This window comes from Xenopus laevis, chromosome 6L, assembly GCF_017654675.1.
Source record: "Xenopus laevis strain J_2021 chromosome 6L, Xenopus_laevis_v10.1, whole genome shotgun sequence".
NCBI lineage: Eukaryota > Metazoa > Chordata > Amphibia > Anura > Pipidae > Xenopus > Xenopus laevis.
In genome coordinates, this window is record NC_054381.1 from 111,717,309 (window position 1) to 111,742,041 (window position 24,733).

A 24,733-nucleotide genomic window follows, 5' to 3' on the forward strand; every position below is an offset into this window, starting at 1 on the left:
ATTTGCCCTTTAAGGCAGCCATAGTTGACACAATACAAGAGAATGAAGTAAGAAAATTTTAATATCCATGGTTATGCACAAACACTGTCAAATTTAGGACTACCCCTAGAAGTCCTAATGTTATTATTTTCTGATGCATGTAGAATAATGAAATTAAAATCAAAAAGGCTGGCAGTTGTCTAAAGCATTTTCTCCTGTGTTTGTACAAAACCCAGATGGAGTTTATTGCAGAGATAGGTTGGACTGTTACTGTTTTCCAAATAAAGGTAATTTCAAACAGATTCAACTGATTTTTGCAATCTGTAACTATATTGTAACTACAATGTATAACTTCCCCATCTCATTACTGGAGTGAACCCTTTAGTGATGGGAACACCAATAGTTTGAAGAACCTGAAAATTGCTTGAAAATTGATGTATTTTTACAAGCAGTGGACTTTTCTTTCTATGGTTACGAGATAATTGTAAGGCCACAGTGCACCATATAACAGCAATGAATTATTGAAGTTATACAGCTCAGCAATGTTTTCAGCCATTTATCAAGTCCTAGCTTGATAAGATAAATAGCTTCTTGCTTGATGGCTTGATATATTGCCAGTAATGCAATAAAAAGTCACTTTATTATATCCACACACTTTCCTCCATTCTCATGTAACTTTTTTAACAGAAATTGTAGAATCCAATTACTCCTGTATTTTTGGAATAAATAAACCCCCATTGCTGAAGAATTAAGTCCTTTCCCTGAAGAGGAAGCTTTAGCAAGTTTCGATCTCTTTATTTAACTGAATGATTGTTCCCAGCATGTTAAATGAATTACTTACAAGCAGTGAACAACAGTTCGACCTTCTCCACCATTGTACTCTTCCTGCCATTTGTCCACTTGCCGTATAAGTTTGAGGAAAGACCTTTTTGACACTGGGGTGTCCCTGTACATAGGCCAGCCTAGGAACTGGAACTGCTGCACCATACGGTATCCATCCTGTGGCTAAAAACAAAATCAGAAAAGCAATATAGTTTGCCATTGATGTATGAAGTCTTGAATGATTCAAAATTTATATTTGAACTTTAAGTATCTGTGTTTATTATTCATAAGCCCAGCTGGCTGGCCATGGCAGTCATAGTTGTCCTGTACTTACAGGTTTTTTTTTTTTATTAAAGTCAGAATGCAAACATTTAAAAAAAATCTAGTTTTTTTTTTATTATAAAATCTGAATATTTAGTGGGGAAAAAACCCTCAAACTTTTTGAGATTTATTATCCCCCGAGGATGGAAAAAGTTCAAATCAGAAAATCCTCCATCTCAGACCTACCGAGGTTGTGTATAAGTCAATGGGAGAGGTCCCTATCCTATTTGGAAGTTTATGTGGTCTGCTCTGGAATTAGCCTGAAAATCCAACTATTTCGGGCTTTACGGGGAAAAAATCCCAAAAATTCAGACTTTTCCGAAGAAAGTCCAAAAAAAAACGGAGCAATTTGCGTTAAAAATCCAAAAAAAACGCACGGTTCAGATTTTCACTTGTTTTATCGAGTTTTCATCCGATTATATTGTGCTTTTTTAATAATAATTAAGGTCAAATCGTGGATTCTAGTTTGCTTTGCTTTTTATAAATAAAATTATCAGAAAAATTCAGATTTTGATAAATAACCCCTTAGTGTCCAAGCCTACCAATTCATGTCTGATGGGGGTCTACTTGACTATGATGTTCTGATTTCTACACTACCTGTCCGCAACCTCATAAGGCTACAGTAGTGCCTACACTAACTGACTAGGGAGGGGTGTCAGACCAACATTACCACCACTGTCATACTAGGAACCTCAAGCTTGTCAACTAGCAAAGGAGAGTACAGTGATCAATAGTCATTATTGGTCAGTCTCAGCTCTATCTTCTGTATGGCTTTCCTCTTGTACAACCAACAATAAGGAGGGAGTAGGAGATGGCCATCCAAATGTCAGGATTCTTTAAAAGAGTAAATGCTTTAGGGTGACATAATAAATATTGACCTAAACACATATACAAACCTAAACTCATATACAAACCTTAGATCCAGACTTAGACACAATATACTGATACTATGGGCCATGGGTAATAACAAGGTTAAGTAGAATGTCATCCTTACTCTTGAGGCATTGTAGATTCTAAATATTCGACTTATGATGTCCTCTTCTAAGTCTGCAGATACAAACTCCACTTGGATGGGACCATGTCGATGTACTCCATTTTCTGGCCAGTACTGAGGACACAACTGCAATAAACACATTTAATATAGCATGCAAAGCATAAAGATATATTCTTACCATTACGAATATATTAGCTGTTTTAATTGATACAGTGATACCCGCAGCATGCTTTGTCTCTGTTATATAACAGTATAAAATAGACAAGGTACTACAGACTTTCTGTATTACTTATTAATGTAGTAATTTCACTTTTCATACCTTTTAAACACACACACACTATTTTTAAAAAACGTACTATTTTTTTTTTTTTGTAACTTATAATTTTATTAAAGAAAGAGCAGAAAAAAAAAATACAGTCGTACATGTAAAATGCATTGATCATCAACATAGTCAAGGATAAGCATATATCATGTCATACCAAAGAATAGTCAACATCTTCATAAAACAGAGTAACTGTGTGTACAGCTAATAAAAAACGTACTATTATACACTATATACGTCACTATATCATTCAGTAGAATTAGGTTTGTTAAAGGAAAACTATACCCCCCAAATAATGTAGGTCTTAAATTGCATAAAACAACTCATATGTGCAACCCTGCTTCATGTAAATAAACCATTTTCATAATAATATACTTTTCTAGTAGTATGTGCCATTGGGTAATCCTAAATAGAAAATTGCCATTTTAAGAAATGAGGGCCACCTTATTTCCGGATACTAGGATTCACGGTGCACACAAACAAACTAAACAAACCATACATGCTAGGTCACATGAGCCAATTAACATACAGAGTTCTGTCTTTTGCTTACACACTTCTTTATGTTACAAATAGGGTCAGATTTATCAAGGGTCGAATTCATCAACTCGAAATTCCAATAAATAAAAGAACAACCAAAATTTATTAAAAAAAAAAAAATAGAATTTTTTAAATTGTCCAAATCTAATTTGTTGAATTCGATTCAAAGTATTTTTAAAAAAATAATTAGGTTTTTCAAAAGTCCACCAAATGACTAAAACAGCAATTCGGCAGGTTTTGGATGGCGAATAGTCAAAGTCGAATTTTTAAAGAGACAGTACATGATACATTTTAACATTCGAGTTTTTGATTTTTTGTACAAATTCGAATCGAGTTTGGACTATTCCCTAGTCAAAGTAGACTAAAATTAGCTCGAAATCGAATTTGAAAATGTAATAATGTCGCCTTATAACTTTTCAGCTACAGTCGACCCATCAATTTATGTTTTCCAGGGGACCAAAAAAACCCCCATAAAATCTGGGAAACCGTAAAATGGAAGGAAAGTAAAATCAGGGTTTGACATTAAAAAAAATGTAAATAAATAAATACATTTAAAACAAGTTGGTAAATTTTCCCATTGAAATGCGTTAGAACAGCCTCATGCAATCTGGGAATACTGGAATTTGACTGCATGTGCTGATAATTCAAACAAAGAACATTAATGCACTTGAGGGGTGGTCCTCATTCAGGTTATATTTTAGTATGTTATAGAATGGCCTATTCTTAGCAACTTTTCAAATAGTCTTTATTGTTATTGTTACTTTGTATTACTCATCTTTCTATTTGTTCCTCTATTTGTATTCCTGTTTCTCTTTCAAACCACTGCCTGGTTGCTATGTTAAATTGGACCTTAGCAACCAGATAGTTGCTGAAATAACAAAGTGGAGAGCTGCTGGACAAAAAGCTAAACAATTAAAAAAATTATAAAAATTGAAGACCAATTGCAAACTGTCTCAGAAAAGCACTCTCTTCTTCATACTTAGGGGCTGATTCACTAAGGGTCGAATATCGAGGGTTAATTAACCCTCGATATTCGACTGGGAATTGAAATCCTTCGACTTCGAATTTCGAAGTTGAATGATTTAGCACAGATAGTACGATCGTACGATCGAAGGATTATTCCTTCGATCGAACAATAAAATCCTTCGAATCGAACGATTCTAAGGATTTAAATCTAACGATCGAAGGAATATCCTTCAATCAAAAAAAGTTAGGCAAGCCTATGGGGACCTTCCCCATAGGCTAACATTGACTTCGGTAGCTTTTAGATGGCGAACTAGGGGGTCGAAGTTTTTTTTAAAGAGACAGTACTTCGACTATCGAATGGTCGAATAGTCGAACGATTTTTACTTCGAATCCTTCGATTCGAAGTCGTAGTCGAAGGTCGAAGTAGCCCATTCGATGGTCGAAGTAGCCCAAAAAAACTTCGAAATTCGAAGTTTTTTTTACTTCGAATCCTTCACTTGAAGTTAGTGAATCGGCCTCCTAAAGTTAATTTAAAGGCGAACAACCCCTTTGCAATAGAAGTAAAGCAATACATGAAATCGTTTTCCTTTAATGTGCAGACTCACCTGTGCCGGATCTACATCATTAAGCATTACTATGGATGTGCAGTGATAGTCAAGGACCAGTCTCCAGAAGTCCTTCACTGTGTTTGGCAAGGGATGTTGTGTGACTATGAAGGCAGATGGCTGCACATAGCTCTGAGGAAATAAAAAATGAATTGTAAGGATTTGGAGGAAATTGGAAAAGGCAGCAAAGATATTTAGGAGCAGAATGACAAAATTGAAAACATTGTTAGGATTAAAAAACGCCCGAAGATGTCTTCTAAGACATTCTGAATAAATGTCACCTATGAGCCTTTCTACGGTATCAGACTTCAGAGACTGCAATTCTACTCCACAGAAAATATCTTTGTCACTTTGGAACATTTAATAAAATACAGTATGTTCTTTTCTGCAGAACTAGAAGAGAAACTGAATTGTCAGGTCCTTATTGTACTCCACAGATATTGTCTTTTATTCCTCGCAAAGGCATTTGGTATTTTGTATTTCTCACACCTTAAAAATAAGGCCTAGGTTAATTGCTAGCATATAAAAATGCAACCTATTATCAGGCTCTCTAACTTAGTTCTTAAGCAAGTGACAAAACAAATGACGTTTGTGTTAAGGGACATGGACCCCTTTATATGATTAGTATAGTCTGCTCAGTGCTGTTCTCTGTAAAGAATAAGTTATTATTATTGAACTGTGGCTAATGCCATAAGCCAGATGAAGCTTTACAAGAAGAAGCACTTTTTAAATAATGAGCATAAATTTCCTATTTAGTAAAGTATAGGGCCAGTAACAGGGACCTTCAGTTTTGTCTCTTCTTCCTACCAGTGCTTTGGGGTAAAAGGTATTAAACCCCCAGAAGAAACAGGAGTTTGCAAGGGGTGGTTCACCTTTATTTTAACTTTTAGTATGCTATAGAATTCCGAGCAACTTTTCACTTGGTCTGTTATGTTTTTTTAATTATTTGCCTGACTCATTCCAGCTTTTAAATGGGGGTCGCTGCTTTTTATTACTCATCTTTCTATTTGGGCCCTCTCTTATTTATATTCCAGTCTCATATTCAAATCAGTGCATGGATGCTAGGGTCATTTGGAAATAGCAATCTGCAGAGCTGCTGAATAAAAAGCTAAATAAAGCAATAAAAAATCAAAACCAGTTATAAATTGTCTCAGAATATCACTCCCTACATCATACTAAGTTATCTCAAAGGTGAACAACTCCTTTAAATGATGTTTTTTCACAAGTCAGCTGAGGATCAAGGACTTCAGCCCTCTATATAGGACATGCCCAACAGGTAAATGGAAAACCTCTGTTTCCACGACAGTTGTTGTTTTGGTCATTTAATATTGGGCTGTGGGTTCCTTACTGTCATTACCCCATCAAAGTTGGGTTCTGTGGGTTTTGGTTGTAGTTTAAGACCTGCTAATTGTTCCACAAAGACTATATGGTATTTCAGAAAATGAAATACTTTGTCATGCTTGTTATTGATTACAGATTCACCCTGGTGACATTTTGTGCCGGAGGCTGTTTTATTAACAAGGTTTCTCATTTTGTTGAATTACAGATTATTGTCTCGTCATCATGAACCAGGAATGATAAAACAATCTTACATCCATCAGTGCTGCATTGATGTAGTTACTGCTCTCTCCATCGATTGTAATGAGAAATGGGAGACATCTATCTGGCGGTAATACATCCATGCAACGGTTCTTCTCGTGATTTCTGGGTAAGAGGGCTATACTGCAGTCTTCCACTCTCAAAGTTGGAGTCACCATATTTAATGTCTAAAAACAACAACAACAACAACAAAGTTACAGTTATTAATAAGGACCCAAAATTAGCTGCTTTAGCAGTAATAATGCAAAAACATATAATTCAAGAACAGGATAAAGCACATACAAAATCTTGTAGAAGTTATCTGCTGATCTCTTCATCTATTAAAGTAAAGAATAACATTTTTATGTGTAGGGGGTAAAGTTTTGCCAATCTTAATTTCTTTAGTCCTGTGCTGCTGCAGCTAGATTGGGCCTATATTAAAGTTGAGAGGGGAGTAGACTCCTGGGCATTATTTAACTAGCCAGATGTATTATGTTTACCCTAGGTTATATAAAGGGAAGAACACATGTGCTCAGTCTCATTTGGTTCCTCCATCTGCTGGAGGAGGTGTGGTATACTCCATAGGCCTGGCATAGAAGTAGGTTCCAGTAGGAGAAGTGCTAGGTTAGATTTGTAATAGTTCACTCTAGGAGTGAGAAGTAGGATCAGGATAGTCAGTAGAGCAGTTAAGAGGCTCCAACAAAGAGTCTAGAAAGGTTTAGTTACCTGCGGTATCAATGATTAAAGTGGTAAGGCTCAGGGATAGAGAGATCCTTGGAGTGAGGGACCACTGTGAGCTTTGCCTAGCGCTGGGGATTGTTCACCAAGGCAGGCAATACTACATGTTGGGAATGCTACATCTGTTATTGTGTAAGTATTTTAAAGTCTATATTAAATCATCTAAATTCAGATTCTTAGATACTGTATCTCAGTGCATTCTTTGTCATTATCTATCATTCTGCCAAAAACTATTCAAACAACAAGACTCTCTTAGACTCAATATTAGCAGCTCCATGAATTTGGTATAGAACGCTGAATAATAAGTAATATCAAAAGTGTTAATGCTTTACATTTCCATTGTAAATAATGTTCATGTAATATGGATTGCTGTAGCACTTACCCTAAATTCTTCTTTAATTTGGCTAGAATTAGTCTGTGGGTCCACTTTGTTCATTTCATAATAAACAGATCTGACCTGAGATGCCAAGATTGCTGTATCTCCACAAAGACAAGCTTCCAAAATGGCATCATGAATGAACACATACTGCTCCTGCAGAATTAAAGAAATATTCATCATGCCTGATCAGTTAGAAATAATTTCTGCCTCATTAGTATGAGATAAAAAGGCATCTTGCTATACAATGCTGTACTGTGGGATTCTGTGGGGCTGCATAAGAAGTAGGTAGCAGCCCATGGGTGTCCTCTTGAACATGAGATAAGGAATGCTTTGTGACATAGGGAATTAGGGTGCCCTGTATCTACCACATGCCTATACCCACCCCCTCTTGGATATAGAGCTGCCTAATGCACTCTATTCAAGGGGCAAGTCACAAGTCTCTGCATTCCAAAAAGGAGAGCAGAGACCTGTATTAATACAGAAAATGTTGAACACAGTGAAGTGCAAATAAATGCCAGCTAGTGACCTTTTGTGCACTTTACACACTTTGTTCTTTATTTTAAATGATGCCTTATTGGGGATGTCCTTCGCTTAATTCTAAGATTTCTGAATTTTGGTTTTCCAGATTAGAGATCCCATACCTGTAATAGCCTTGAATTGAAAAGCAGAGACTGAATAACATAACTAAATCAATCTCTAAATACTAATATATGCAGATTGACAGTTTCAGTTATTTTGCTTTAAGAAATTGAGTTGAACTCAGAACAGTACCTCAGTCTGTACCATATTAACTCTACGGGAACGCAGTTCCCTGACGCAGTTGTAGATATCTACCACGCCTTCTCTTTCTGCCATATCCAGCATGATGTCAATGACAATAAAGCAGCCAGTCCTTCCTGCCCCCGCACTGGAATCAAAGAAAACTGTTATTACAGAGGGAAGGGGACATTTGACATTTCATTCAAATAAATGTTGCAATATATATATATCCATGTATTTTATTCTATAAGATGACTCTGTATGAGTGCCCTCTATAGTCCTGTTCTTGATCCACACCCCTTTGATTCTTGTAAATAAATATACTTTAAAATTGGGACATTGCACAGCAAGCTGCCGATTTGGGTCCTTTAGACTGATTCGGCAGTTTATCTGCCCTTGCATGGTGCCTCTGATGATCGATATCTGGCCAAAAATTGGGCAGATGTTGATCGAACAGGTTTGATTTTCACATTGATCAAGGACCACATCAACTAACTGATGCAGTCCTCAATCAGATTGTATAATCTGTGCCTATTCCAGTCATTGTAATCTGATTGCTTGGCCCTAGGGCCTGCGTTTGGTGGACATATTGAAGGGAAAATCCACCTGTTTTGCGACCTCACCAGATGAGCAAATCTTATCGTGTATGACCTTAACTCATTTACAAATATCTTCAAAACCCATTAAATATTTTTTTGGGTTCAATTTCAAGTGTAATGAACAACACTGCATAAACATCCAGGTACAGCATTACGGTATATACATTTTATGAACAAGCTTTTTCCTTATTAAGTAGCAACATCTGTGTTGCTAAGTATTCTGAGTTCTGAGAAAGAGTAATGTAATTACCTGCAGTGCACAACCAATGGACCAGAATTGGGTGGATTCTTTGATTTAACTTGTCGTACAAATCCCAGAAGCCCTGTTGCATGATATGGTACTCCATGGTCTGGCCAACCTGTGAAGTGGAACTGGCGAATTTCTCGGATTTCATGGACGCCTTTCTGCTTAGGGAACACATACAATAATAATAAAAATAATTATAAAAACCAAATAGAAAATGGTTATTGTTAAGAAATAGTGAAAGTCGAAATTAGTGAAACGGCGAAAAATGTGAAACGTATTGAAGTCAACGGGCGGCAAATTAATTTAGCTGCGCGTCATTTTTGAATTTTTATATGAGCGACTATTAGGTCCAAATGCTAAAAGTCAATGGGCATCAAAATAATTTTGATGTAAGACAATTTTTCACGGGTGAATTGTCGCTGCAGTTTTACGAATTAATTCGTTTCCGAGAAAATGTGGAAATTTCTGTCTGCCGAATTTATTCACCCATCACTATAAAGAAAGGCTAAAACCTTTGTTTTGCTGCCTAGAATATTTGAAAGTTAATACTCATATATACAAATAGAAATCATAAAAAGATTATGGTTATCCAGAAATAGTACCATTTTGGTAACAGCGACCAATCAAGAATTAAGTTTACATAATGAACGATGAATCAATGTTGCCTGATTTATGTAAGTTCCTGCACTAAGAAAGTCTGCACCATATTTATTATTACATCTTACTGGGGGTGACTCCAGAAACAAGCAAACAAGTGTTGCTTTGTAACAGAAAATAAATTATAGAAATGTGCACAAGTTATGGATACAGATAATTGCACATCCATGCACATGTGAACTTATTCTTGAGCAGCATGTGTGGTCTGGACTCCTGGTCTCTTTGCATTCTTTAAAACATTAATAAGTTACATTATTTTTTCATTTATTCATAGGGAGTTGTCACAGAGCACGTACTGGAAGTACAATCCACATATTGAAGCTTAAATACTGTTAAATAAATAAAGCTTGTTCCAGCCAAAAAGGAACATATGAATATCAACTAAAATCTCACTGTCTCTGGCAATATCTTGCTCCCTGCCAAAAAGACAATATTCCAGGAAGCCATCATAAATCTCAGCAAATAAGACATCTTAATATATTACTATTATATATAATCAGATTGGATGGAGCTCCATCTGTTTAACAGATGAACTGAAACTAGGCAGCATTTAATAAGCAACATCTCCAACTGGAATCCTTCACACGTCTCTAATCAATACAAACATATGCTACTCAAGGCAATTTGCAAACTTGTGAAGGTTGTACTTTCTGCTAAAGTTTATTTTTAAGTTGGAATAGTCTGTTAGGTGTTTGATGAACGTCAAGATAAAACGTCGTCACTTGAAAAGAAGTAACAACTGATTGGTTACTCAAATGCTCAAGAAAAACCAACCTGTTTCAGAGGTGCAAGTAAAGGTGAGCAGACAGAGCTTTAGTAAGGACTTAGTAAGGATGTTATGTTTTTGAAATGTACTTTATGTATTGACTACATTGTAAATCTAATCTTGTTACAATTAACAGAACAGGGTGCATTTCAATCCGTTAGTGGAGTGATCTGTAATTGTGAGTGGCAGAGCCCACGACCAGAAGCAGATTTGAGCAACAGATGGTCTTGCTGATGGGCCTTCTGCTTAAACACAATCTTTCTAAGTTCTTGCCACATACCATTTCAATTCTAGCATTTAGCTTTGTCACCAAACTGTGATTAGTTGAGGACAGTGAGATCTATACCTGTAGTTCATAAGAGCTCTAAGTTTGCAGGCTGTCCCTGAGACACCCCAATCCATTTGATTCATAAACATTTAAAAGTTCCATGTTGCCACATTATCAGATTTTTCCATATACTGTGGATTCTGAATCCTTTTCACAAATGTTCGCAAAAGTTCTTTTGACAGAGAAGCTATAAATAGTATATTGTGGATACTATGCCAGGAAAGGTTCCTATTCCTTATTTATGTTGACTATAGGCTCAGCAGGCTCTAATCTGCTGCTTCTTTCAATAAACCAAGATGATCCTGTTTGTGCTTATGCACTAGGAAGTGTCATCACATATTCAGCCTATAATAACATTGACTGCAATTCTAATTCTGAAGCAGTGCATTTGATTTCAGCCAAGTAAAACTCATACTTTGTAAGGGTTTAGGGCAATCTATTAAAGTGTATGTTCATTTATTCCCTGTCTATCATGTGGATGTTAACCTTCCTGCAGCCAACGATCTTCCTATACCCAGTTAGTTCACTTGCTAGCAGACATGAGATGAGCAACCACCAAGCCCAGACAGACCACTGCAGCACATCTTCCATTTTTTGTTTTTGTTACCTACCAAGAAACCATCTGCTGTTCAAGTGGAATTTATCAGACACGTAGTATGATTAAAATGAGATTTGATTGAATTCAAATGAGATCAAGCGTATTTGATGTTTAAATGGGTGCTATGTAACTTGATATAACAATAAAAGACAAGTTCTCAATTATCTTTAACATCAGACAGAGTTGGAGAAAACAAGTGAAATTCCAGACATTTGATGTCATACCTTTTCCACAGCAAATGTTCTTATTACGTATTCTGCAAGCAGTTCAGTTTCAATAAGAGTCACTTTAATGTCTTTATAGATTTCGGTATCATCTGGCCAATATTTACAGCACTTCACCTGTTTCAGGAAAGACAAGGCAGCAAATAAAAATTGTGTGAAACTTCCCATAAAAACCGATCACTTAGAAGAGCCAAATTGTATCTGGGAGCCATGGGGTTAATAGCAAAGATAATACAATATCTTTTTACCCTGCCAGGAAATTCAGCATTAGGGGTAAAAATAAAAGAGTTATTTTTAGAATAACCTATTAAAATACCTGTCCTGGGCCCATATAAGTTATAGCCACCTCAATCCTGCATCACAAAATTTGTATGTGTATAACAGTTTTTTTGGGAACTATACAGATTTCAAGGGAAAACAAGGGAAGAGTTCTCACCTAACCACTTTTGCAATTTACATGAATTTACATGAATTATTTTTTCCTAGTTTTAAAGATATTGTCAGTTTTTACACTGTTAAAATAATAAAACTGAAAAACAGCACCACCTGATGGTCAGTTCTGCTAAATGGCATGGCAGTTAGTAGAAATAAAAAAAAGGAAAGGAAACTCTTGAGATATTGATTTGGTTATAAGAGCCTATAATATGCTGTAAATTATATTTTTATAAATCGTGCTTAGTGATGTCATCATTTATACTTTGTGCTTAGTGATGTATGTTTTATAAAAAATAATGTCCCCCCTAGATAAAAATTGAGCATATTGGAAATCATGTCTGAATTCCATTACTTGCATAAAAGTTCTTGGGCTTTGGCCTCAAGCTTATAGTCATGGAACTTCTCCGTCACTTATAATATCCTTATATTTTACAAATATAATATCCTTATATTTTACAACAGGGGGTAAATTATTCACCATATGAACAGGCCAGGAGATGTTGTCATTTAGGCAATAGGTAAATTGATTTCAGTGTTTAAGGAATACACTCTCTTGTTTGGGCATAAGTCCCAATGTACTAAAATAAAAATAAAACTAATATAAGTGACACAGGAGATTCCCAAATAGGCTACATTTAAAAATGAATATACAAATTATGGGAAAAACATTTCAAGCAGCAACTAGGGTCATTTTGTTGGTAATCTAGTTAGTACATCTGTAGGTGCAGTTAAACCAGTTTTTCTCATATTATAAATGTGTCAGTAGTACAACTGCAGTCATCATGGTTATTATATATCCAAAGCACCCATGTAATTCCCAAAAACAAGTGCCACTGAAAGCAGCTTCTCTGTAAAATGATTCAGCAACACGCTGATCACCCCAGCAAGCAGCTGATTCTGTATTTTCTCTGAAAATGATTTCTTCAGCAGTTGCTTTATTGAGCATCTATTCTTGTTTAATTAAAACACAGTGCGGTAATTCCCACCGCAGTCTAATGGGAAGACCCACGAGTTTCAATTGTCACTGTATGAACGTGATCTACATATCTGCCATTCATTTACGAGCGCAGCCTATTTTTTGTGTGTTGGTGTTGTTGTGTTCAGCTATTAGCTATAAAATAAAATCTGTTTGGAGAATGTAAGAAGGAGCAGCTGCACAAGAGCAAGGGACAAATTGGACCTACAACAAAGCTGTCTGGGAAGATATCTCGCCAAGTGGGGACTTTTAAGTGTTGGCACCATACAATATGGCTGCGCATATTATCCTCATTTCTTCTTTTGGCTAACATATAGCAATGATTACTGTTTTGCATTATGGAACCATATGGTGCTATAAGGTATTAACAAATTGTGCAAGAAAATATGCATGCAATATACCAATTCATTTTTTCAAAAATGCAGATAACTAAATAATATAAATGAAACAAACAAAGTTACAGCAGTTTGATTTACTCTATCATTCATTTTCTTTATATTAGTATAGTGGTGTACAGGGAGTTTGAGATGCAGTGGTACAACATCAACACAGGACCGTATTAGCTCATAACATTCTTTAAAAGGGATATAGTTATGAGATCACGAACGTGGACACAGACCTGGAGATAATTTTACAGCTCTTTCCTCGCTATCTCAGCGGAGGGGTAGCTGTTTAACTGTAAATTACATTGTGCATCTGAAAAGAGCACAGATTTGCATAATAAATTTATTTCCTACAACTCTAAACTCTACACCAAGGGGCATATTTATTAACATTGGAGACAAACATCACCGGTAATGTTGCTCATAGCAATTACAGTCACCTACGAGTCAGAAAACAAAAGCAAAGGTCTGATTGGTTGCTATGGGCAACATCACCGGTGATGGTTAAATACTCCCCTTGATGTTTTTTTCATTCTTTGGATGAATTCCCCCTTTAACTTGATGCAGCATTATTCTAAAATAATCTAGAGTTATATGGGGTGCCGTTTGTCCCAAATACATTCTGTATACAAAACTATCCCTAATACACAGAATTAATGTATCTCATGGTATATAAGTATTTGTGACCATACACAGATAAAAAAATATACAAAAGACTTATTTCTATTAGGGATGCACCGAATCCACTATTTTGAATTCGGCCGAACTCCCGAATCCTTAGTGAAAGATTCAGCCTAATACCGAACCAAATCCGAATCCTAATTTGCATATGCCCAGGAGATATAGGGGCCCCATGAGACCCTAATTCATATACAGTTTCAATAAATAACTAAGAGTGAGTTCAGAATTTTTGTGCTGCTGAACTCCATCTGCCAGTGGGTCATTCAGCTGTCTTACTGAGCCACATATGCCAGATTAATCAGTATGGGAAACAATGACACATGGGTAGTCTCTGCTCACTCACAAACTGTTACACTGCTTTTGACAAAGTTGCCATAGTGATAAAATATGGTTTAATGGATTGGTATATAATCTGGTATATGTGGCTATACAAAACTTATAAATGAGAGTTTGTCAGACATTATTGAAGGGATATTAGACCAATTATAATGATGAATTAAGCTGCTGTGTGATGTCTGATAAACTGGCTGGTAGTGGATTAAATGATTCTGCTGTGTTAGTTCAAGCAAAACAGCCAGACAAGCACGGGAACTTCTGGACTCAGTGGTGTAACTGGATATTACTGGGCCCCACAGCAAATTATTTTCCAGGCCCCCAAAATGTTTAGAGGTTGACTTGTTTTACCAATATTTATGGAAACTGTATATGAATTAGGGGCTCATGGGGCCCGTATACCTCCTGGTCCCCCCTATAGCCGCAGGGTCTGCTTCCTCTGTAGTTACACCCCTGCATCTGGTACATTTATTACAACATGGCAGGTAGGTGTGGCCTGTCCCATTATTGCTCTCAGCTTAGACAGGAAGAGGGAAACAGGAACAGTAGTGAATCATAAGATAATGGCAAAAATGGCCACACAAGCCCGTTACTACAATAAGAATAGCCATATCACCTAAAATTATCATATTTTTGTTTTGCATACTTTTCTTTCTCTACAATCATTATAAGTGCAGCATTATATTTCTCAGCCATTTGTAAACATTATGAACCTGTAGGGGCAAATCCACTAAGGCGCGAAGCGCCGAACGCTATCGTTAATTCGCTAGCGTTTGGCATTTTCGCTACTGCGCAAATTCACTAACGAACGCTGGCGTAGTTTCGCTAGTGTTACTTCGCAACCTTACGCCAGGCGAATCTTCGCTAGCGACGAAACTACGCAAATTCACTAACTTGCGCAGTGTAGTGAACGCTACCTTTTATGCTAGACTTCCTTCGCCACCTCAGACCTGGCGAAGCGCAATAGAGTAGATAGGGATTGTTTAAAAAAAAGTCAACATTTTTTCTAAGTCCCAAAAAACGCTGGCGTGTTTTCTACATGATGGCTGATAGGCTGAAAAAGATCGAAAATTTTTTGGGGCTCCCCTTCCTCCCCCCTACATTTCCTGACTCATGGCAACTTACCTAGACAGTGGGCACATGTGTAGGGCAAAATAAAATTTTTATTTGCAGATTTGAAGGTTTTCTAGGCATTTGTAGTGCAGATACGTGTTCCTCCATTGAAATTTGAATTCCGCGCCGTATGCAAATTAGCCTTCGCTAGCGCAACTTCGCTTTATATAGCGAAACAACGCTAGCGCAACTTACACTACCCCTGTGCGCAACTTCGGATTTTAGTGAATTTGCGAAGCACTGGCGAAACTACGCCTGGCGAAGTGCGGTCGAAGCGCGGCGAAGTTGCGCCTGGCCAACTTCGCATCTTAGTGAATTTGCCCCGTAGTGTTTAACAGCAGTCCTTTTAGGAAATGTTTGTTACTATGCAGCAGAGGGGACATTAGAGAGCGCTCTCTATAGCAGGTCAGATACTATGCCTTAGGGATGATGCAGCCATGTGGAGCAGAGCTGGCAACTTCTCATCTTGTTTGTTATATGGCAATAAGCTTTGTTCTTATTGGTTCAGGAATGTGATTGACAGTATTGCTTCACAGAATGGATATTTTATCTGTTTTGTGAAACTGAGCTTTCATTTTGTGGAAAGAATGAATCCTGTACTATAAAATCACAAATATCTATTTTGTTATTCAAATCTAGCATGACATGCACTAGTTACTTACACTATTATATATTATTTCCACGTTTTTTTTAAATAATTTATTCTGTAAATTACTTTGCACATAAGTGTGTCTGTTACATGGAGATTATACATTTGTGAGACAGATTGCTTGTTAAAATGTACAGAATAGAGTTTGTGATATAATGACATCCTTTTGTGCACTAACCAGATTTTGTTTTCATTCTTTAATAGAAATAAGTCTTTTGTAAAAATTTTTTATCTGTGTATGGTCACAAATACTTATATACCATAACAGACATTAATTCTGTGTATTGGGGATAGTTTTGTATACAGAATGTATTAGGGACAAACGGCACCCCATAGAGTTAGTCTTCATCTTCTGCTTTTTGTGGTTTTTGAATTTTTTTTACATTATTTGTCTGCAAATCTCATGCTCAGAATGTAAACTGCTATCTGAAAGTAGAGGTTTAATTACCAGAGACGACCTAAAAAAAAAACCAGGCAGGCAACCATAAACAAGATTAATAATTAATCTGAAACCTGAATGAATTTGTTTTGTGGTTGTATGCAGCATCCATACAACATTTCCAGCAGCAGGATTTAAAATAGGTAGAATAGGAATGCTAACAAAAAAAAAACATACAAAGTATTTTATGAAGGCTAATTGAAATGTTTATTAGAATATGTCCATCTAAAACATACTAGATAAGGTTCCATTTAACTGTAAAAAACACTCCCTACCACACAGAACACATTTATCCTGAAGAGGAAGCTTTCAGGATGCATTTTATGTAACCCCCAATAAGCACAGGAATGGCCTATCTTGGGTGGGCTTCCTTTAGATATACATTTTATATGTGAATGTAGTCTAAATCATTTATGGGGGTTATTTATCATGGTCCGAATTTATCTCAGTATTTCTAATATCAAACTTCGAGCAAATCCGAACTCCTGAATAGACCTTATTTATGAAGAAAAAAGCCCCAAAAAATAGGGTCGGGCACACTTTGGAGCTTTCCCTAAAAACTCCAAATTGTTCGGTGTTTTCTGCAAAAACTAAAAAAAAATTCTGAGTTTTCTGCCCCTAAACCCTGAAATCATCGGATATCGATACGGACATCAGTGCAGACACTGGAACCTTCCCCATTGACTTATACAGGACCTTGAGTGTTTTTAGATGCTGGGGTTTCGGATTCAGAGTTTTTAGACCATCGGACTTTAATAAATCTCGTAGTTTTTTTTTTTTCTCCGAAAACTATGAATTATTCGGAGTTCGGATATTCGGAGCTTGTTAAATAACCCCCATACTGTATAAAATCAGATGAAAGGGCTCATAAGGACACTAGAAACAAAATGTGAGCAGTCATTTCGCCAACACTTGGAATTCAGTTGTAGCAGTGCAAGAGACGCCTTTAGCAAGAATGAATTGATTTTACCAGCCATCATGAAGGCTGTGCAAGGCAAGGTAAGTGTGGGTTAATGCTGGAAATGCTTCATTAAAGTTGTTAATAAACAGTCACAGTCTAATGAGGCCTTTTCAAAACTGACATAACATGTTTAGGAATCATTAGCTTAAATTAACAGTGCAGAGGCTCCTTTGAGAGTCATGCAGATAACATTGCATGGTTGATGACAGATGGGTTAGCAGAACATTACAAAAGGCATTAATACGGCCTAAACATGAAAGTTGGGAAATAAATAAAACAAATGCATTAGCAAATTTTAAACCAGTAGTTATAAGTCAGGCAAGCTAGCTTAGATTTTTTTAGGGGGCATTCACTTGCCAATTGAAAAGAAAACCAAGAGCAACTGTCCCTGTAGATGCCAGCAAACTGACAGGGGTCCCTTGTAGCAACATACAGGGATATACAAGACCTGTCATTGTAACAATTGCTTCAGACAGTGACAGGCAGTGGCAGCGGTACTTTGCCGCAGGGAAAATCTAAGGCACCCGGAACCAGTGCTTATTTGTTTAAGGGGAATCTGTAAATTAAACCCTATAGACAGCTAAAATAGGGATATTCAGTCTGTAGCCTTCCTCTGTTTCTGAACTACAGTTCCCAGCATCCATCTAGTAGGAGCAAAGAGGGAAATGTCTATGCTAAAAAGAAACAGCATTGTTTTTGTTGTTTAAAGTGAAACAGGTATGGGATTTGTTATTTGGAAGCCCTTTAAGCAAAAGGTCATCTCCTTCATGAATCCATCTTCATCTCTTGCATGAATCCATATTGGTGGCAAAATCATATTGGTTTTATTTAATGCTTAAATGATTTTTCAGACTTAAGATATGGAGATCCAAATTATGTAAAGATCCCTAATCTGGAAAACCCCATATATATTTCATATATATTAAAGAAGAAGGAAAGGCATATTTAATTGGAGGTGCCAATTTAATTGTGGGTTCTTCCAGCGAGCACCACAGAAGATCAGCATCCTTCTTCTTCTTTCTTCAAATTTTCTGGGGCAAATGCATGTGCAGTAGAATGAAATAGCCAACTTCTTTGTCAAAGTTCGGCCTTTCGCGCTGCTGCAAATACATGCCCGCGCAAAGAAAAAAGAAGCTGGAAGCCAATCACTGGAAGAACCCCGGACCAGTGCAGCTTTCTGCTGATAGGAGCACTGGCCCAGGGTGTGAGGTAAGTATATACAATCACTTGGAGGTGCCTAACTTTTTTAATGTCTTTTTTTACATAGTGGTAACCATCATTCCTACTCCTTCTTCAGTCTGTTTGTATGTTTCACTATGTCATCTCTTATTTAGTTTTACAAATAAAAATATTGCTTACCCTGCCCACTTCAACCAGGTTGGTCACCATGACTATACTGGCTGTGTTTTCATGCCATACCATCCTCCAGAAATCATATACTGTTTCTTGCATTGGGCCTGCAAATGTATAAAAATATAGTAAATTATTCCATTAATCTAGAAAAACATAAATTGAACATTTGGATTTCTGTAGTTCACTTTGTTTAATATCACCCTTAGAGCAAGTAATTCTGAAGTTCAAAGAAGAGCAATGTAAGACTAAGTACAGGTTAAATTTATAAAGTGTATCATGCCTGTTTTATTACAAACAATAGTACTGATTTGTTTCCATTCAAGTTTACACATAGGGGATTATTTACTAAAATCCGAATTCATCAATTTTTTTTTTATTAAACAAAGCTAAACTCCCATCCACGATCTTTATCATTACAATAACTCGAAAATATTGGATCATGGAAAAACTCGATAAAATCGAGGGAAAACCAGAATCGTATGATTTTTTTCAGACTTTATTCCCAAATTATTATTTTTTTTCAGGTTATCGCCCAAAACCCCCAAATTTTTCAGATTATCAGGCTAAACCCAGCACAGACCACAATATCTTCAAATTGGGATAGGGACATCTGCCATTGACTTATAGGAGAAGGAAAGCTACGGAGGCATTTTATTGCCAAATGATTAGCTGCAATAGTGCAAGCTTGAATGCTATATTTATTCTGTAGAATGTTTTACCATACCTGAGTAAAAAGCTCTAGAAACTCTCTGTTTGTTTAGGATAGGAGCTGCAGTATTAACATGGTGTGACATCACTTCCTGCCTGAGTCTCTCCCTGCTCTGGGCTCAGATTACAGCAGAGAAGGGAGGGGTGGGGGGAAGGCAGGAAGTCTGATACAGAAGCCCATGAGTACACAATAGAAGGAAAGAAATGCAGTGTTTCTTTTGACAGGGGACTCAGAGCAGCACTACTTTGGGGGTTTACTGGTATATTTAGATGGACCTTTCTGATAAGGCTTACTTAGTTTTAACCTTTCCTTCTCCTTTAAACATGACCTCGACAGGTTTGAGATGCTGGGTTTTTGGATTCTGGCTTTTTGCAACATCAGGGTATAATATATCTCGAAAAATTTTAATACTTCCCCAACCCGACAGGAAAAAATCGAGGTTTAGTAAATAACCCCCATAGATTGCAACATTTCCTTTTGAATATAGACTCATGGCAGTTGGATGCATGAAAGCCTAAAAGTTGTAGGGAAATTAATCTGCATTTCTCTGTGACACAGACAATGATAAGCTTTATCAAGTTCACTTATTACTTTCCCCTGTCTTCTTAAGTATACTAAATGATCAGTCAGTCAAGTGGAAGGTAATTATGGTGAAAATTGTCCGTGTTCAATGAGTACAGTTGCAATTTAACTATAATTCTTATTCATTTGGTTAAGGGGGATAATTCTACAGCATGTTATGCCTTAAACATGATTAAAAAGTCTATAAGGTGGCGTATGTCTCAAGGAGACTGAACTGTAGCACTCACAAAATGTCCATGAGTTGAGCAGTAGTGTGTCACTCTGCAACAATCTAGGTCTCCACCAAAAATGTCATTGTTCAGTATCCTTCTTGATATAAAAGTTCAATGCAGACCTCCCCCAGGACAATAGTTCCAGAAATTTTTCATTTTAAGCACAATATATCTCTTCAGCTTTTGATGAGCTGCAACAGTAACTCGCTTCACCAACCAGATATAGAGCTATTATTATTTATTGATTTGAAACCATTTTCCCCACTGTTTTCCATTTCCCATGTAAATACTGTACTACATCGTAAAAATTAGAATGGTTTTACCCGGAGAAAGTTGAAAATATAGGATTGGTCAGTTTTTAACCCAATGTAACCATGAAACATCTCATAAGGTTATTCTGTATGTGTGGCTCCTACCAAATGGTCCAGCTTTATTTAAAAGGGTGAACAAAATTAACTTTACAACTACTTTAGAGCAAAACTATTATACCTTCTCATTTAGTATCCAGAATAAATAAATAAACAGAACCACAACATTTGCATGAGTTGACATTTCCATCTAGAAATGAATGTACATCCTTATGCTACCTTGAGGAGTGCTACACTTTCTGGTGAATAAGTGATAAAAATTACAATTTTACCAGTGGGCCCCAGGGTTCTGTGACTAGGTCCTATTACTAGGTCCTATTACTTTTATTTATAAGGGGAAGGAGCACATGACTCACTCTCTTTTATAACAAAGAGACAAATGGGACATGGGGTGGATTGACGATTGAGCAGGGGCCCGTGGACAAGGTAAAAGTGCAGGTAGCCAGCGTTTGCCATAGCACACCCATATGAGTTGTGAGATAGACAGAGCAGTATAGTAAGAGCAGTAAGTAGTGTAGAGTCAGTACTCTCTGGCCTAGTGTAAGGACCACAGCTGGAAAGGTTTTTATTCCTGATAGGCCTCCACAAGGGAAGACCCATGTTACTGAGGTGTACTCAGAAAAGAACCTCACTTTAATTACCGTTATTTAATAAAATTATCTCTATGGTTAAGAACAGCTGGTATCTAAGTTTAAGGGCTTGACCAACACCCCTGCGAGGGTCCAGCTGAGAAAGAGTGTTGCAATTTAATGGAACTGGCTGGTAAGGGACCATTTGCCTATATCCTGTCAATATGATGCTAGTTAAATAATCAATCACACTTTTTGTTATCAAGCACCATCTGTTCTACACTGTATGCACAAAGACCTCATTTCAGTTTGCTAAGATAAAAGATTTCTTTTCTTAGGCATTATTAGACTTGAATTATGGTCACTTTGCTAAGTTACAAAACCAATAGGAGCCTACTGTTGCCATCAGCTCAACTGTTTCTAAGATGTCTCATTTTTTTCGCTTCTAGAGCAAATCTGTGCCCTATACAGTCATAAATGATGTTGAGTAAATCACTCCGTTTATATCACTATATCACTTTTGTGTAGCTTTATGCTCCTTATTGTTTAACAAACAGACAAGTTTGCAGTCACCTTCATACCTCAGCAACTTCGACAGACATTGATAAGGCACCTACAGCCACCATGACACTGATTTCTCAAATGCTATTGACTTTTTATGATTACATTTCAAGACAAGCTAATGTACATTTCCATCAAACTCCAGTTTGACTGCAATTCCCTTCACTCTAGAATTGGTCTTTGTAAGAGAATGAAACTTAAACTGAATGGTTGTCAAGGCTAATCAATGAGGGCGGAAAGAGAACTGTAATAGACACAATGCATCATATTATGAGCTCTGTATTTTGGGCAAATGAGTAGCTAGGCCAAAACTGTTCTTGACAAATGTTAAAACTTTAAGAACAGTGTTTTAAAGGTTATTTGTATTTTAGCAGCATCATAGAAAGGTTTATTTATGCTTTTGTAGTTTGTCTTATAACTTAAATTACATTTAGATGGGAGGACAGAAGATAAAAGGCAGTTCTGTGAAATGTACATTTAATTTAAAGTTTTTAAAAGGAGAACGTTCTCCTTCATTTATAAAGGTAAAGAGTGATTGAAAATTATGTTATTTAAATGTAAACTTTCTTAAAATTATTGGTATGCCATTCCTCAACTCAATTTCCTTAGGAAAGTGATTGTCAAACCTTTTTATTTCAAGCCCCACTTAAAGGTCTAACCTTTGGCCAGGGCCCCCCCCCCAAGGGTATTAAACGAGTACAGATATAGGAAGATATAGGTTTATCAGTCATCCATTTAGCCAATTGTATCCAAATCTCACCCTAACGATCTGTCAAGCTGGGCTTTCAGGTGTATCTAGAAAAGCAAATGGCCTTCAAGCTGAGCCCCCTTAGGTTAGCCTGCCCTACAGTTTAGGGACTTCACTCCTAGGATGACTTATTTATTTCCAAACATTCTACTTTTAGTGGGAAAGCCCACAACGATCTTAGGAAGTGTGCAGCATCCCATCATCCTAAAGTTCACCTTAGCAACTCAGGTTTCCACATTTCCAGAAAGAAATATTGCCCTTTCATGTAAGGTAAAATGTTTGCCTATTGCAATGAATTGAGACACTTTATTACTTCAATACATGTATGTGATTGGTTATCCAGAAACCTATTATACAGGAAGGTCTAAATTACGGAAAAAACATCTCCCAAAGATTCATTTTATACCAAATTATGCAAAACGTGAAAAATTATGTCCTTTTTAATAAAACAATACCTTGTACTTGATCCAAACTAAGATATAATTGATCCTTATTGAAAGCAAAGCATGTTGGGTTTATTTATTGTTTCTACATGATTTTCTATGCGCCGAAGCGCCTAACGCTAGCGTCAATTCGCTAGCGTCGGGCATTTTTGTTACTTCGCAAATTCACTAACGGACGCTGGCATAACTTCGCTAGTGTAACTTCGCACCCTTACCCCTGGCGAATTTGCGCAACGGACGTAACTACGCAAATTCACTAATGCGCACATTGTTCTGAACGCTACCTTTTACGCTAAACTTCCTTCGCCACCTCAGACCAGGCGAAGCGCAATAGAGTAGATAGGGATTTCTTCAAAAAAAGTTAACATTTTTTCTAAGTCCCAAAAAAAGCTGGCGTTTTTTCTATATTATGGGTGATAGGCTGAAAAAGATCTACAATTTTTTTGGTGCTCCCCTCCTTCCCCCCTACATTTCCTAACTCATGGCAACTTAACTACAGTGGGCACATGTGTAGGGCAAAATAAAAATTTTATTTGATGTTTTGAAGGTTTCCCAGGCATTTGTAGTGCTGCTACATATTCCTCCATTGAAATTTGAGTTTGGCGCCGTATGCAAATTAACCATCGCTAGCTGCGCTTCGCTTAGTGAATCAATGCTAGTGTAACTTCGCAACCTTACGCTACGCTTCGGATTTTAGTGAATTTGCGAAGCGCTGCGAAACTACGCCTGGCGAAGTGCGGCGAAAGTTACGCCTGGCGCAACTACGAATCTTAGTGAATGTCCCACAAGGTATGAAGATCCAAATTACAGAAAGAAAAACCCATGGTCTTGAGCATTCTGGATTCAGGTTCTATACCTGTACATTACACACAGCTGGTCACACAAGAGTCAATTGTGCTGTTATTCACAAACTGGTATTGTGAAAAAACCAAAACTCACTTTTCTGTGCCCCAATCAGTTAAAAGGTTTTTCATTAAAATATTATTGAATCTCAGCCGCTAATATGCTGCCTAAATGTTAAAAATTCTCATATAGGCTGTCATGTGCAGTATAAAAAACATAAAGCCTCTACAAGAAGAATCATGAAACATCAGAGCAATATGTCATTCTGAGAGGCTTAAAATTGAACTGTAAAATAGGATGAATATCCTGTAGCAGCACATTTCGAAGAATGGACACACTGGATTCAGCCTTAAGGCACGAGTGTGGTAACAGAGCAGATCAGATTAGCACCAACAGGAGGGGAACACAAGTGGCTACTGAAAAAAACTTATCGGAATTTTGTAATGAACACAATAAATCAAGCATCACTCTGTTCTGGCCGTATCCAGGTTCAGAGCAACACACAACAGACTGTGAAAAAGCAGCTAATGGGAGGCTTCAGTTTTAAACTTGGAAGTTTTTGGTTAATTCTTGTGCCCACAACAATGCAATAGAAATGCCCATGTATATTAGCAATGGAAAATATTCACATTATAGGGCTCAATGTGGATATACAGTAAGGACAGAATCTGTCTGATTATTATTTGTCTGTACAAAAGCCAATAACATTAATCATGAACAGTGATGAGCAAAATCTTTCGCAGTATTTCTCCCGCAAAAATGACGTCCATATACTCACACCACATCAAGAAAAGCCCATAGACTCCAATGAATTTTGGCGAATTTTGACCATTTCGCAAATATTTGGTGAAGCTGAACGGGTCAGATTAAACCATCACTAATTCATAAACAGTATGACTTTTTTTACATAATATTATTTAGCTCAACTGTATAAGATACTGTACAGATAAGATCTA

The 24,733-nt window shown here is 36.9% G+C and overlaps 1 protein-coding gene across 18 annotated transcripts in view; it reads right to left on the reverse strand.

The window, feature by feature from the left end:
* LOC108719201 (receptor-type tyrosine-protein phosphatase mu) overlaps window positions 1-24,733 on the reverse strand; it is a 470,437-nt gene that overhangs the window by 15,302 nt on the left and 430,402 nt on the right. For 11 of the 18 annotated variants that reach the window (XM_041566369.1, XM_041566373.1, XM_041566368.1 and 8 more), the window contains 9 exons: window positions 18,749-18,846; window positions 11,420-11,536; window positions 8,850-9,007; window positions 8,013-8,148; window positions 7,245-7,394; window positions 6,139-6,312; window positions 4,547-4,678; window positions 2,117-2,242; window positions 821-984 (listed from right to left, as the gene is read on the reverse strand). In XM_041566369.1, the coding sequence (XP_041422303.1) occupies window positions 821-984; window positions 2,117-2,242; window positions 4,547-4,678; window positions 6,139-6,312; window positions 7,245-7,394; window positions 8,013-8,148; window positions 8,850-9,007; window positions 11,420-11,536; window positions 18,749-18,846 (1,255 nt within the window). The remainder of the gene's footprint in view (window positions 1-820; window positions 985-2,116; window positions 2,243-4,546; window positions 4,679-6,138; window positions 6,313-7,244; window positions 7,395-8,012; window positions 8,149-8,849; window positions 9,008-11,419; window positions 11,537-18,748; window positions 18,847-24,733) is intronic. The other 7 variants (XM_041566367.1, XM_018267907.2, XM_041566380.1 and 4 more) reach the window with 1 other exon arrangement.